Source organism: Rhea pennata, chromosome 17 (genome assembly GCF_028389875.1).
Source record: "Rhea pennata isolate bPtePen1 chromosome 17, bPtePen1.pri, whole genome shotgun sequence".
Taxonomy (NCBI): Eukaryota; Metazoa; Chordata; class Aves; order Rheiformes; family Rheidae; genus Rhea; species Rhea pennata.
Window position 1 is genome coordinate 7,235,215 of NC_084679.1, and position 15,579 is coordinate 7,250,793.

At 43.5% G+C, this 15,579-nt stretch overlaps 1 protein-coding gene across 4 annotated transcripts in view; it reads left to right on the forward strand.

Moving 5' to 3' along the window:
• Positions 1-15,579, forward strand: part of ULK1 (unc-51 like autophagy activating kinase 1) — an 80,791-nt gene that overhangs the window by 57,124 nt on the left and 8,088 nt on the right. For 3 of the 4 annotated variants that reach the window (XM_062589655.1, XM_062589656.1, XM_062589658.1), the window contains exons 17-24: positions 2,556-2,681; positions 6,254-6,405; positions 7,237-7,320; positions 7,918-8,180; positions 8,839-9,023; positions 9,845-9,960; positions 10,558-10,701; positions 13,244-13,431. In XM_062589655.1, the coding sequence (XP_062445639.1) occupies positions 2,556-2,681; positions 6,254-6,405; positions 7,237-7,320; positions 7,918-8,180; positions 8,839-9,023; positions 9,845-9,960; positions 10,558-10,701; positions 13,244-13,431 (1,258 nt within the window). The remainder of the gene's footprint in view (positions 1-2,555; positions 2,682-6,253; positions 6,406-7,236; positions 7,321-7,917; positions 8,181-8,838; positions 9,024-9,844; positions 9,961-10,557; positions 10,702-13,243; positions 13,432-15,579) is intronic. The other variant, XM_062589657.1, reaches the window with a different exon arrangement.

Sequence of the window (15,579 nt, forward strand, 5' to 3'; positions counted from 1 at the left end):
ATTAGAAGGTAGAAAGTTACTGCCAGTGGCTATGATCTAAAGAGACTTCTACTCTCCCTGTCTGTCTTGCTCCTTTCCAGCAGCTTCTATGGAGCAGGTGCCAAAACCTCTAGTGCTGGTTTCCATTTTTCTGTTTGCTTTAAAAATACCCTGAAAAGCTACTTCCCATCCTCTTTAGGATGGGGGATAAAACATAGTTAATGAAAGACTGGAGCAGCCATTCTGAATTCAGAGTGTGAAATACGATCTTTGATCTGTACCCTGAAAAGTGATTAGAACTGGTGCTACCGCATGTGCCCTCATTATCAGCATGAGTTTCAGTGCCCTTCACAGTAGATGTCATGAGGCCTCCTGACTCGGATCTTGGCTTCACTACACAAAGGAGCCCTATTTTTTTTTTTTCCTTCTGTCCTCCCTCACTAGCAAGCAGGAGTTCTTCCTTTCATGTGTGACTGTAGGCTAGCAGGCAATACTGGATGCAGCCCAAGTGGGACAGAAACCAAAGGCTATTTTTGGGTGGCCAGCAGTGGATTTTCCTCGGGATGTCACTGTACTCTCTAAAGCAGCTCACCTCGGTGTTAACGTATTTTAATTCTGTCTAGTCCTTACCCTCTTAGTTAGCAGTTGGGCTTCTTTTAAAAACACTTCTTTGCTGAAGATGCCTATTAAATTCAATGAAAGATGCTTCCTTGGATGTATCCCAAAGCAATGGATATAATGCAATTTTCAAAGAGATTTTAATTACTGGCAAGTAATTGAACTCCCTGCCCCAGCTTTATTTCTTGGTCTTTGCAAGTTTATGGTCCATTTAAGACTTAAGGCCAATTAGCAGGTTTAATTGATGTCAGTTAGCTTGGATGTTTTCATCTGCAACTTGTACCCTGTGTAGGAAGCTAGCTTCTATGAAGACTTGATATAACTCCTAGGCAGAGGGATCCTTTTACTCGAGATCTCATTTCCACAAAATGATTTTGGCCAGGCTGAAGAGAGAGTGTCTGAAGTTTATGATAAAAGTCTAGATATTTTCAAAGTGAAGTTTAACACTGACCCTCAGATTTCTTGGTCAAAGTTCTCATTCACTTCGTATGACTCTGTGTTTTATGCTGATGGAAAGCAGAGACCCTAGAAATTCAGCTTTCCACAGAGCAATTGAGAGCCTAGAATACCTTTATTTTATGTCGGTGAAGCATCAAGGCCTTCATGCTGCATTTTAGAGGCAGACTGAAGTCCTCAAATTATATTGGTTGGGATTGTGGTGTTCTACTAATGTACTCAGGGGTAAAGAATTGATTTTGTTGCTGGTCATCTTTTCTTCCTTTCTTGCAAGGGAATTTGTACACTTTCTATTGCTGGCTTATGTTTGAGCATGTTCCAGGTATATCTTTTCAGAGTAATTTAGAGCTGATTAGAAACTTCTCGTTTTGGGAGGCCAGGGTAGATATGAGTTGCACCACGGCTGCAGTGTTTCTGAATTAGAAGCTTGTTTTGACATCAGAATAAGAGTCTATTCTCATGATGGAAGAAATAAGAGCACACAAGGAAGAATATAGAGAACTTCAGAAAATTAGTAGCTATATTGAGAGTAATAAGAGGATATCAGAATCAATTTTTGCTCTTTCAGCCTTGATGAAAGATATCTGTTAACTGTCTCTTTTCTGACTGAGGAGCATCTTCATGTGCCCATTGTGGAGGTCTGCAGACATACTCCTGCAGATAACATTATCATGGAGATTAATCCCAGAATTCTGGAGCCTTTGGGAAAACAATTAAGTACAGCTACTTAGTTAAGTATGTGTTTGCATGGTTTTTGTATAGCATAGTACACAGGCTAAGAATTACAGGGGAAGCTGTCATCCAGAGGGAGCAGATATCAGACATGAGCTGGTTAACCTGCTTGAATGGAGCTAGGAAGGAACCTAAAGTCTACAGAATGGGCTTGTCCTGTTTTGTGTGTGTGATATTTTTGCTGACCTTGATGGGTGTATAGGTACGTAGCCCTTGCCCCCTTCCTTCGATTTTATTCTCTCCTAAGTTGTCTTCTGAATCCTATAGTTGGCTTGCAAATACTTTGATATTCACCACAAGTGTGTGTTTTCTTTTTGGCATGCTGAGACTCATAGAGATGCCATTGCCTCAGCAAGGCCTTGGCATGAATCGCAAGTCACTCTTGGCAGCAAAAATCTTTGCTGGCATATTTTGTGAGCCACGAACCTTTAGCATTTGGTGATGTGCTCTTTGGCTGTGGATCTGAGCTGTTGAAAACTAGGCCAGTCTGGCCTGAAATAGTTGGGGTCCGATTTTCCAGGAGTGTTGTACTTGGATTTATGTGCTAACTTCAGTCCACGGGTGGAAACATGCTGGAAGAGACGTTCTCGGAGGTGTGTGGTGCCACTTTCTTTCAATATGACTTTCAGCTACCTCCCGGTAGGAACTTGCAACCCAAAGAGAGGAGCAAAAGGGATGCTCCCTACGTACGGTTGCTTTACAGAGCTCATACCTCCAATTACGCAGCTGAAGGCCCACCCCTTACAAGCAGCTTTGTCTCCTTTCAACAGCCGGCCAGGTCAGTTTTCCAGCAGCAAGTACGGACACTCTGTGCCGATTCCGGTTCCAACGCAAATTCATAACTATAGGCGGATTGAGCAAAACCTGCAGTCTCCCAATCAATGCGCCTCGCCGCGGTAAGTGCTGAGGGGTGGGGTGGACGGATAACAGCAGTGTAGCAGCAACTGTATTACACCCTGGGGCATGTTTTGCAGTTCTCTATCATTACAAAAATTTTCCTGGGTAATGGGCTTTCCCCCTTGCAATAGGGAGCTAATAGAATATTTGTTATGTGTTAACATTAATGTTGGGGTGTTTTTATAGTGATTATATGATTTATTTATTACCAAGTACTGTAACTGTGTGTGTGTGTGTGATGGCTCTCACCAGCTTTCAGTGCAGGCTGAGCCCTTTTGAGTTTGACATGTTTTCTCATGCTAGATGTGGCTTGGATATCCAAGTGGAGAGAACCATTTATTTGGCAGATAACTTTATAAAAGAAAAAAAATGAGAAAAACATTTAAAACTAATGGGGTAGCAACACTTACCTGACTTCACCTTTATCTGTTCATGTAACTAGTCACGCCACAGATGACGTGTCTTACATGAGTTGCATGTTAATGTTGTTATGCAGCCTGATTAAGTCATGAGCAATTTATGCCTGTGAGGCAGAACGTGCATTTTGGAAGGCCATCAGGAAGAACCAGATGTCAGCCTTGGACCATATAGCTGACGTCCTCAGTTCAGGGGTAATATATTGTACTTCCATGAAACACCAGGCTTCTGTATTTTGTCACAAGTAATTCATGATTCTTACAATTTTGAGGTCTGGGTTAACAGTGGCAGCCCAGATCATAAGAGAGGGGTTGTATAGTAAGGGCAGAGAACATTCAAATAACAGCATATGTCTGTGAGGTGCCACGGGGTATGTGTGGGGGTGTTACATTTTCAGGATGAATTAGTTTGATATGTGAAAGCTAAACTTTAACCAGTCCAAAAGGGCAGTAACGCCTATGCCAGCCTGAGATAAGGCTTCAGCCAACCTTATTAAGGGTAAGGCTTTCTCAGAGCTCACACAGAAGTGGACACTACAATGTTGGTTGTAATAAGGGATCAGTAAAGAACTTGCTTTTTGCCAGTGTTACTTTTTGTTTAGCTCTGTGTGTGTGACAGTTTTTATGCTGTTAAGTGTCTTCCAGTTTCTCAGGTACCCTGTACTTAGGGCAAAACATGTGGACCCTTTCGGCATTAAGCCTAAGAAAAATGTCCGGGTTATCCGTGTAGTGCATGAAGGGAGAGCTGTAGAGAACGTGTAGAGGATGTACCTAGGGATGCCATGCCTACGCGAGGCACGGTGGCAGACTGATGTGTTCAGGTCACAGCCTGCAGCCACCAGCCTGGGATCAGCTGTCATGTTTTGCTCCTTTTAGTCATCACAGTGTAATGATGAGATTAGCATCATCCCTGCAGAGGAACTCGAGGAATGGACGCAATTAGATGATTCACACTCTGCTTTTAGCATCTTCTCAAAATCACTGGCATCATGTTTTTTCTGCCTGAGGTAGCCATATTTCTCTCCCATCATCACTTCCTCTAATCACAGAATTCACTAGACATCCTTCAAGAATGGAAAGGAAAATTTCATCAAGCATTTAATATGTGATTCGAATTTTCCATCGGAAGTATCAAATAGGCTATTGCAGCCAAATGCTTGGTCATGTTTGGCAATTCATTTGACTAAAAACTTTGAAATGCACTGTTTTTGAAGAATTGATACCGTCATCTGACTGGCTGGTGTAAGCCTGCGTAATGCAGCTTGATTGTGGAAAGATATGTTGCTTGTTGAGGTGGTAATTATGTGCGCTTACTTTTGGCCACATCATCTGCTCATCTGCTTGCTTGCTTATGCCATGTCTTGCAGGGTGGTATTTGACATTCCACATCTTTCAGCAGCTGTAGTCAGCTGGATGTTTTCCTGAAAGTTCATGATAGATAATATATAACCCTTTGGCTGGTTCATATTATGGAGAGTTAAAAAGGTGGGAGGAGAAGTACCTAGACTCTCTGTGGCAGAAAGTTTTTACCTTGCTAGATTGTTGTTCCCTTTTGTGTGCACATTATGCATCTAGGCATATGTGTATAATCATTCGTTTTGCTTCAGGGCCAGGCACTTGACAGTGCTAAAATGCAGAGCAAACTGACACACAGGGAAATAATTTAAGTTAAAGTTTTAAAGGATTCCCATTTTTCCCTAGCATATGAGTGGAGTGTGGATTCATTTGACTGAGGCATCTTAGTAAGATGTTGGAGAAGAGGGGCAGAATTAAACCCTTAAATCTCACTCAGTTACTGAAGTAGACTTTTTTCTGAAACATGGCATAAAGTAAAACATATACTGAGTAGTGTTGTTGATTAGATGTAGTGACACTACTCAGGAGTGGCAAAGTCATCTTGGTGAAATGTAGTTAGTCCTGCTTGTGCTGTTAAAACCCATATACCTTTGTTTGTTCTGTTCAGATGTGTATGGACAGATAAATGCTGTGTTGGAGGGAGAGGAGGAGGGATGCCTTGGTGACAGTATCTTTCAGTGACCTGAGCACAGAATTTTTTCAAATGGTTCAATGATGCCTGTTCAAAAAAAAAAACCACCTACTGACTGAGACCAATATTCTTTTAACAAAGAAAAAGTTGTTTCCAAATTGAGAGTAAAATTAAGGACCTGATGAAAAGTATTTTCTCGTATAGATGAGTGTGATGGGAATCTTGGTGCAGAGGCGGAATAGCATTTCAGTAAGCAGAATTTGGATTGTGTGTGTGTTCTTAGTATGTGATGGGAACATTCAAATATTTAAAAATGCACAACATATGAAATTGCCATATTTCTGCAGAGTGTTGATATGGCTGCACTGACTTTTCCCCTACTCTAGCTTCCCTCTTTTGTATCTTAATAGCAACTGGAAAATATTTGAGGTTCCTTCATGTGTGCCCCGTACAAATTAAGTAGTCTTATTCTCTAAGGTGAGGTTTTACAGGAAGTTAAGGGAGCTGGGAGCCCAGGCAGTTCTGAATATCCCAACCTGGAGAGAAATTCCTTTGGGTAGTACACAGCTGGTTTCGATCTGACAACCACACACAACTCAGTTTGACTTTGTCTCCTCTCCTGATTTGAATCAAAGCTCTGTTAAGGAGCAGTTCATTTGGCACGGCTTACCTCTGCATAGTATAGCATGCATTCACAGAGCTTTCTAATTAAAAGGCTGCTCTTAAAAAAAGGAGTGTGCGGCACAGCATAGGAGGGACACTTGAGTAAAACCCTCCACATGCACTATGAAGACAGTAGCTGAAATAAACACCTTGGATGTGGCAAGATAGGAAGCCATGACTTGTTCAGAATTATTCTAGGTATCTGAAAGAGTCAAAAAATTACTTTTAAAAAATGATAGGCTTTCCTGCTTGCATTTAAGATAATCTCTTTTTTTTTATTTGTTTTGTAAAATTGTACTTGGATTGAAATCCTTGAGAACTAGGACTACATAAATGTAGATTAAGGTGATAATCCTTGTACAATGAGATTTTGATCCAAGATAAACAGTCACGAAGATCCACTTCTGTGGAAGTACCTGGGTTTGAGTGTCTGGTGATACTGTTTTTCTTGCCCCTCTTGACTGGCAGCTGAAGTAATCTGTGCACCACTGTTGTTTCCAACAAGGTCTGGGACGGTCCGGAGATCTAGCAGTACAAGCCCTCTTGGTTTTCCTAAAACTGGTGCTTCCCCTCCTTATGCTGGAGAGCATGGACCTGTGCCCAGCTCTAGGAAGCTCTCCTTTGGTGGTGCCAAGCCATTTATGCCATCTCCACAAGGTAAACTGTCAGCAGGTATATTGCTGCCTTAATAAAATCAAGTATGTCCTTTCTATAGAGAGGAGTTTATGACCAGCTGTCACCACCAGGTAGCAGGGAATTGAAATTGTTGGGTTCTCTCATGATTCTTTGATTTAACAAGTGTTTTGGCCTGTAGTAAAATGGAGGTGAAAATACATATTTTCTTCATAAGATGCAAGCTTTGTTTTGGTGTTTGCGTGAAACATTTTGCAATCCTCTGAAGAGGGCTTCTGTAAGTGCAAAGTTTTTTTTGTTTTTTGATGGTTTTTTTAACCAGCTCAGGCTGGGGTGAGAAAAATGGAACCCAATTGCTACTGGAGCAAAATTTTCACTAGCTTTGAGAGGGCCTGAACTCTACTGTTTGGAGTGAAAAGTAATTGTCTGAATATCTGGTAGGCTGATCCATTCCTTGCTAACAAGCAATTCAAGTGGAAGGGGATAAGGAAAACCCTAGTGTGCAACTGATTACGTTTGATGGTTTCCATAAAGGAATGAACTCTGATGTAACTAGCTATTTTATATCTCTAATCCTATATTTATATGGCTCTTATAGTGGGGAAATGGAGACCTAGTCATATTTTACCTCTCTCAATTAGTATCAGCAAAGTCAGACTAAAACTAGCTAAACTAATGCCAGTCAGAGCTTGCTTTTCTCCTTTTTACAGGAGTTGTTGATCTTTTCGTTGTACAGTAGGGCTGAGAAGGTGAGAGATGACTACCATATTCCTGTAAGATAGGTGATGCGTAATGTTGTCGTTGTCTGTGGAAACTTAACACTGAATAAACCTATTGATTGTGTTTCCCTCAAAGTTGGAACGATCCCTGAGCAGCCTAGACAGACTGTTATCCCCCCTTCTGTTGGAGCAGAAATGAGAAACCGGATTCCAGTCACTGGTATGTTGGGGTGCTTACTTTTCTTCGTTATTCTTACGGATAAGATCAGATCCATAGTCTTCAAGTATTCAAGGTCAAGTACATTCCTTGAGAGTTTCTGCTGATTCTTGGTCCTGTGTTGGCAGGAGTAGGGGTTACTCCCTTCATGGCCTGTCCCCTAGTCTCTTCTTGTGCTGACAGATTCTGTGTCACAGAGACTCTAATTTGGGACTCTGAATGCAATGGAGGAAAGCCCTCTGCAAATCCTGAATTTCCCCTCTGCCACATAGCCTGCTTGGTGTGTAATTTCCTTGATGCTGAATCTGATAATCATGGTCCTTTACTGTAAGGGCTGCAATGAAAGAAAAAATGCAGCCTTACTTTTTGTTTCTGCTATTCATGTCTGCTCCTCCTGTAGCTCAAACCCTGATCAGTCCTAGAAGTTTTGTGGCACTGATAAGAGTGCCATCTGTATGCATCCATTGAAGGTTTTAAGCTGAAGAACCCTGATACAAACTTATCCTTAGGATGTCTTAGCAGTGAATCCTGAAATCAGGCTGGCTTTTTGTGTCAGTACCAAGGAATGATATGGCTTGTCACTGTGTTTGCGCCCTCCAGGTGCCTCAGCACCCGAACACTCTCCTCGAGGGATGGGTTCCCGGCTCCACAGCGCACCCAACCTGTCAGATCTGCATTCCTGCAGGCAGAAGATAACCAAGCAGCACTCTGATCCTTTAGTTGCTCACTTTGGTCATGCCCCAGTCAGCCAGCCACTGCAGATGCATGGCTTGCAGCACTGCCGGCAGCTGAGATCCTCACCAAAGCTGTCTGAATTCATGCAGAGAAGCCCTCTACCAACTATCATGGGCTCCCCTACAAAGGTATTTCTAGGATTCTACTTCTGGGTCTGTCTCAGCTTGGTCTGGTGGATTATTTGGGGTTGAACCACTGTGTGATCACGTAACTCTGGCCTGGATTTATCGTCCACTGTTCACCCTTCTTCAAGGGCTATTAAGTGATCTGTGTGAAATGTGGTGATGTCTCAGTTCTTAGTGGACAGATCTCACTCGTCAGTGCTTTTGGCCATCTGAGCAGAGTCCAGGAATTTAAACTGGCCCGGAAAGGGAGCTGCCCAGATTAGGACTTAAGTGCATTAGTGAGCTGTAGTGTCTAGGTTGATTTGCACGCAGTGATCTGGCCTGTGACGCAAGTGTGCGCCTAGGAGGAATCCCCAGTGGAGATGGCAGACTGTTAAGCAGGTGGCAGCCGCAGTGTCTCGTGTGAAGCTGGCACTGTGATAGCATTTTCTGCCTGCTTGTGTTAGGCTGCTGCAATTTAGCAACAGGATTTTTTTTTCTCCTCTCATTTTAGTTTTCCTGGGACTGGGGCTAGTAAGTGTGTGGATTGGGATTTCTGCCTGTTTATTTCAGGCGTATTTTAAGTGTAGAGTGTAATTTTGGTTTAAAAAAAAATGGAGAAAAAGAATCTTGAGCCTTTGATTTTTAAAGACAGATCCCTCTCCTTTTTTTTCCTCCCTAGGCTGTGTCCCCTTTTGAGTTTCCCAAAACCCCAAGTTCTCAGAATCTCCTCACACTCTTGGCCCATCAGGGGGTCATGATGACTCCAACACGGAACAAGACTCTGCCAGATCTGAAGGAGATGGGTCATTTCCACTGCCAGCAGACTGGCTTGGGATTGAGGCCTGTGGAAGAGATCAAGGGCAGGTGAGCTGTACTGACTGCTATGAAGTATGAAATAGTGTGGTGCTTCATTTCCTAACGCAGGAGGGATGGGATAAATTTCAAACCCTAGCGCTTCTTAAATCATAACATAGCATCTGCAAATGTTCTGCAACCCCATGGGTTGCAAGCAGATGTTTTGTAAATTTTAGAGTCTTCCTCTACAGCATCAGGCCATGGCCTAGATTTTCAAATGCAAAAGATTGTCTGCAGCTTCACACTGTTTACTGCCCAGGGTTTCATCAAGCAGAGATGAAGGGTTTGGGCAGTAGACCAGGCTCCCTGCAATTATGCAGATATGTACCTTGCTCATTTTAGAGCCCATTTCTGTTGTCACGGATGAAAGATGTTCCTTGTCTACCAAGTGGTGGGTCAGGTCTTCGGACCAGAGAGCCATTTGAAAGCCACGTAGTGACTGTCATGACCATTGCAGGATGCAAAGCTGCTCAAGTCTTCATGTTAGTTTTCGTTACCTGCCTATCTGTAGTTTGCAGCTTTCTGCAGTGATCGTGGATTCTGGAATTGAGTGCTCTGAGCTTGGCTCTTGGGGCATGTAGTCCCTTATTCTTTAAGGGGAGAAATTAACTTCAGTGTCTTCCATTAAAGAGAATTTCTGTGTTAACGGTAGTGCTGCATTCAGTAATTGCATTGCTGTAATTACTTACAGTAGGCCTAAGCTTTCTGCAAGAGTCTTCAAGTGCCTGTGGTTATGTCATCTCTGGACCATTTGCTGTACAGTGTTAAATGGCTGTAGACTGGGAGTGGTACAAATTGGAGCGGAATCATGTTGTTTGTCCTCTTTTTAGATCACTGAGCACAGGCAGGCTCACTGACCTGCTTCTCAAGGCTGCCTTCGGGGCACAGATCTCAGAAGCTGGCAGCAACGACAGCCTGAACAACGAGAAGCCAATGGAAATCACAGGTAGTGGGAGAGGCCAGACAGATTTGGCAGGATGTCCTGGTTCAGACTGGGGGGCAAAGATTTCCCTGCATCTCTCCCATGAATGGGAGGCTTCTTATCGGATGATATTTGGTGTCAGAAGTGACTGCTGTGTGTGAAGAGTATAATGATGTTTGCTTCCTGTCGTGGAAGGCTCCAAGGTCTGTGGGTTACATGTGTTGTGTAATTGCTGGCTAGTGGTGTGATTTTTTTGTAGGCAGAGCTTCCTCTCTTGGTCCCTTCTGAATGTGATATCACGTGAGAGTGGGGACTTTGTGCCAGGCAGCTTGAGTGTGAATGGCTGTGCAAGGGTGAGCCTTCCTTGGCTTGCAGGTTGGGAAGTGAGGAGGGAAGAACGGCTGCAGCAATGTGTGTCACTGCCCAGACTCACGTCCTGTGGTACATGCCAGCCTGGCTTGGTTGTGCTCTCAGGGGATCCTTCCGAAGGGAGCGTTGGCCTGTGCTAGTAACCACAGACTCTCAAGAGTGTGCAGGAACATAAAGCTGCTGAGTGAGACACACCACGCTCTGAGTAACTTTCCTGTAATGCCAGTCTGCACCTTTCAACTGTTTCCCCAGCTCCCTCAGGTGCTTACGGAGGGACCCTGCACGCTGGTGCCCGGGCTGGGGGCTCTGCCAGCCCATCCCCAGTGGTTTTTACTGTCGGATCCCCTCCCAGTGGAACAACCCCTCCACAGGCCACGAGGACCAGGATGTTTTCAGGTAAAGAGCTGATACCTGCCTGTTCCAGTGAGAATATCTGAAGGCAGAACTGTGTGCTGTGTTTCTTGCTGCTGATCCCTGGCAGTGGCAGAGGGCTGGTCAGAGTGCGATACACAGAGTTCAGCTGGTCTAAATGACTTTAAGGTTCTCGTGCTGGTTCTTGCCATCTCAGTTACTGCTCATAACTGTTTGCACAGCTGCAAGGGCATTTTGGTTTCCAGTGCTGGAAGAGAGAGCCAGATTATTTTTTCCCTTCATTTTGCTCCACTTCAAGAGTAGTGCTGCAGCCGTACATAGACCCAGTGGTTGCTGATAGGTCAGCAGTCATAAAGATTGTGTTCTGATGGTTTTCCTCCTGGATTCTGGCTAAGCTGTAACTGCCAAATGTGACCAATGCACAGGTACCATCAAAAAGGACGAGGATGGCTCTTTATGCAAAAGTACTAGTGGTGTTAATTATGGCCAAATTGCTTATGTAGGAAAAAGAGGATGCATTCCCACTTAACAGATCCATCATTTTGAGATGCCAACACTCTGGTCTTGTCAGCCAGCAGCTGAGGCTGTGGTAGTCAGTCCTTCTGGGGAAAAGGGCACAGGAGCTGGAATCTGTGTTCAGTTTAAGAAAATATTTGGACACTGTTTACATTTTTGACTTGTTTGGGTTTTTGTGTTTGCTGTTCCTCATCTGAATGTAGTCAACTCTGTTGTTCTTAATTACCACAAGGAAGGTTTGTATGTAACCATAAACTATAAACTACTTATGTAGATAGGGGACATATGGGCTCTGTTCCTAGCTGTAGCCCGGATTTTCTTCATAACTGAAACCACTCAGATCATTATTTGTCTGTCTGGAAAGCTGGGATCATAATCCTCCTTTTGTGTTTGCTGTTTAAAAGTATAAGCTCTGTAGGGCAGGGACTCTCCCTTACAGAGTGTCTGACTGGCGCATAGCCAAGGTAGCAACCTCATTGTGCTAGGACCTCTAGCTCCCACTAAAATGCTATAAATAGAGAAGTCCAACTTCCTGTATTGCTTTTGCGGCAACTTGGAAGCAGATCCAAGCACAAGTTTTTAGGGGGTTGGTATTTGGATGCTTGAAGGTCTGCAAAACAAAATCTCAGATGGGATCCCTGGAGGAGAAGGCTGTTAGATAGCGAACCCAAAACACATGCACAGCACTGGGCCAAAGTAGTGTCCAAGCAGTGCTGCTTGGCAAGCTTTGTCTGTGCAACAACTGCTTTTGTTACAGTTAACACATAAAAGTGGAGGGGACTTTGCAAGTTGAGACGCTATACCCCAAGTGTTTGTGCCAGCCATGAGTAAGATTACTTTACAGGTACAGAAGCAGAGCCTTTTCATAAACCATGATGAGAACTTCTGTAAGCAGAGCCTTTTCATAAACCATGATGAGAACTTCTGTAAGCAGTGTCTTGGAAACACAGGATACTTAGAATGTGATGTTGTTGATTCTTTCCTCTATTTGAAAGAGCTGGAAATATTGTGTCAGTCTTTTGATGCCTACTTAGCATTGAAGTATAGCTGCTAACTGCAAGAAAGTTTCAGGAGGAAAGAAGACTATGCCTCTCAGTAGGTCATTTTTCCAACTGTGTATTATATTGCTGAACAGAGTAGAGCAGCAAATTAAATTCACAGAGGCAGATGAGTCCCTTCTACCTAAATGGTTAGTGACAGTGGAGAATATCACCTGGATAGAATTAGCACAGTACTGTGCCTGGGATTAGTATCTTCCTGTTGGGAAGAACATATCCCTCTGCAGTAGTGCATACTCAGGGAATGCGAAGCCCTCCAGAAAGGGTGAATGTACCATGAACACCCAGGGACAGAAGCTCCTTTTAAAGTATATATCTTTTGTATATGATACATTTGTAGGGTGGATTCAGTGGTCAAGAGGAGAAAAAGGTTGTGATAGAAGATTCTGATGGACACAACACTGGACACGGTTTCCTGAATTCTGAGTTAGGGTTTTCACGCAGCTGAAGTCACTTACTCTGTGCTCAGGCTCCTATTTGTAAAGCGAAGGAAGCATAAGTCTGGGGCAGGTAGTGGAAAGCTCTCCTGCAATTTAAATTGCTGATGTTTTAAAACTATGGTAAACCATACTTTTCAGAGGTGCTCGTTCAGTGATACTGCTAAGGCTAAAGACCCATGCTGATCCATGCTGTGGAAGTTGACTGTAGTGGCGTGTGATAAAATAAGCCCAAGAGACAGAAGCAGAATTCAGATAGGCTTGGGGATGAGGAGGGGGAAGGGAGAAAGGAAAGCCTCTGTAATTGTCTCTGTGAATGATGAATGTTCTGGAAGGTGCATTACATGTGCTTGAGTTGGTAAGCTGAGGTGATGAGGAGCTTACATGAGGAGTGGTTGTTCTGGATCCAGGGCCTTGCATCATCCTCCAAAGTGTTGCTGACCCCTGTCAGAGATGGGATCCTGTATCCCACAGTGGCAGTTGTCCCTCAGTCTGGATGAGGAATACTTGGTCGACTAGTAAAATATTAATTTCATTGTCTATTTTTCTTTTCAGTGGGATCTTCCAGCTCTCTCAGTTCTGGAGGCTCATTCACTGGCAGACACTTGGCAATGGGAACTGGTGGGGATGCTGTGGAAGGCCCTTCAAGTCTCCGGTACGCTTTTGCTGATCCAATCACAGCTAACTTGGAAGGTGCTGTTACATTTGAAGCACCAGAGCTACCTGAAGAGACGCTGATGGAGGTGGGTATATCTCAGGGTCTTGTTAGGGGCAAAGGAGAGGGAGAATAAAAGGAAAGCAAATTTGAAGATCGAGTGACTTTGTGCTTGCAGCCTAGGGAGTCAGTCCCAAAGATGGTGTGAACTGGCTGCAGAGGAACTGGGCCAGCACAGTGTTCAGAAAGCCCAGGACACATTTAGCATAGTGGCTTTTGAGCCTCATACTTTAGTCCTTGAGACGACCTATATGTGGGCATATAATTTGCCATTTCCAAAGCTGAAATTTCAGGTTGGAAACATCAGTTATCTGATGTGTTCTGTATTAACCGTTTCTGGAAAAGAAAATAAGTGAAAAGGTGGTTTGGAACTTTTCCCTTTTATAAGGCTCAGCATTGGTAACAACTAATTTGAGAGAGCGAGCGGCTTAGTGTATCAAATGACTGCCTTCAGTGTGTACGTGGGGAGTCAGTGAGTGATACAGCCTCTAATGAAAAGATGTGAAAAAAAGATATAAACCTGATGCTTACGTTGCTTATGGCAGGGAGGGGGGAAATTCTGCACCGGAACAGCTGAACCAGCTTGTGAAGCTGAAAGGCTGCCAGGCGCCCCTTTTTTGCAGGCTAAAGTGAGGCTGAAGCAGAGCAGATGCTTCTGTAGCTGAGATATATTTGAAATGTAGGTCAGGCTGCCCATTTGCAATAGAGGTGGGAGGTAGATTCAGTCATGGTTTCAGCTCTATTCCTGTTATCTCCTTGGGCTGTCTAGGACTAGGGAAGGTTCTTTGTATCCAATTTTTGCTGCTGTTGCTAAAATTTCCTTGATACCGCAGAGATCTGCATACATTGTCCTAAGGATGTGGGTTTGCTCTTCTATTCTAGATTTTTATTTTGTCTAAATTCTTCTCAGTTTTGCATTGGATTGCATTTGTTTGCTTAATTACCTGCAGAGCCACAGAACTAGGACTTCCACATTGATGTGATCCCAATAGGAGTGAATTTAATTAAGCATCATCCTTCTGTAAAGTTCAGAAGTATGGGGCTCTACCAGCTGTCACCGCTCTTCAGGGTCTAAAGAGAAGTATTCTAAGAACGTATCAGCTTGATCTCATTCATGTCATTCAGTTCAGCTTCTCATGTCTGTAGCGAGTCATTTTGGTTTGGTTGTCATTTTTGCTGAGCACAGCAATCCTTTTGCATGTCACAACCTACCTGGCACCAAACTTATTCGGCATATTTGGAGACCCCTTTGTGCTCTGTGGATTTGGTTGGAACGCCAACCTGGCAGATTTTCTGCTTTCTGCTGACGTTTTCGGAGCATTGAAATGTTGCTATTTAAGCAGTCCTGTTTATCTCGAGCAGAGCTGCTATATTCAGATAAGGAAACTTTTTCAAATGATAGGAGAATCACTCAGGTGCAGACAAGGCAAATTGAAGGTTAGTTTTTAAAGTTTATCTTGCAGTGCTTTAAAAACATAATACAGAGATGGCCATGAAAGGAAAGACTCTTGCAATGCCTAACAAGGCCAGGAATTCAAGTGTAATTAATAGAAGCCAACTATATAATAGAGAGGAAGGACTGTGCATTGGTTAGAGATACCAGGCTGAGACCTGCCAGATCTCGGTTTAGTTTTCTGCTCTGCCACAAACTTTTTGTGACTTAGCAGTTCCTTAATTACTGACTCCCCCTTCTGCTTGTGATGAGAAAAGATGATGATGAAGATAACACTTTCTTACTTCACCAGACTGTCTAGGTAGCAAGATAGCAGAGGCGACATTTGTATTTCAGATATTTAAAGCTACCGTAGCAGCCAAATGCCTGAGCCAGTGAGTGAAAAAACAAAGCATGCAAAAGCATGCAGAACTTGGGGCATATTTTTGTCCCAGATTCCTGTAGGAAAGATCCTTACCAATCCCTCTATGAGAGAGCCAACCCACTAAATATTTGAAGGTCAAACAGGTTAGCTGCTTTTCTGCAGAGTACGAACAGCTGAGCTGCATTTGATCCAGACAGCAATTCATTTGGTAGGATCCACAAGTATTCATTTTTTTCCACAAATACAAACTTACCAAAAAGCTTGCATGTGGATTAAGCAATGTAGCTTCCCAGAAATGGGATCATACCCTTTGATCTGTAATAACAGAGGAGGAACTGCTTTGAAATGAGCATAGAACG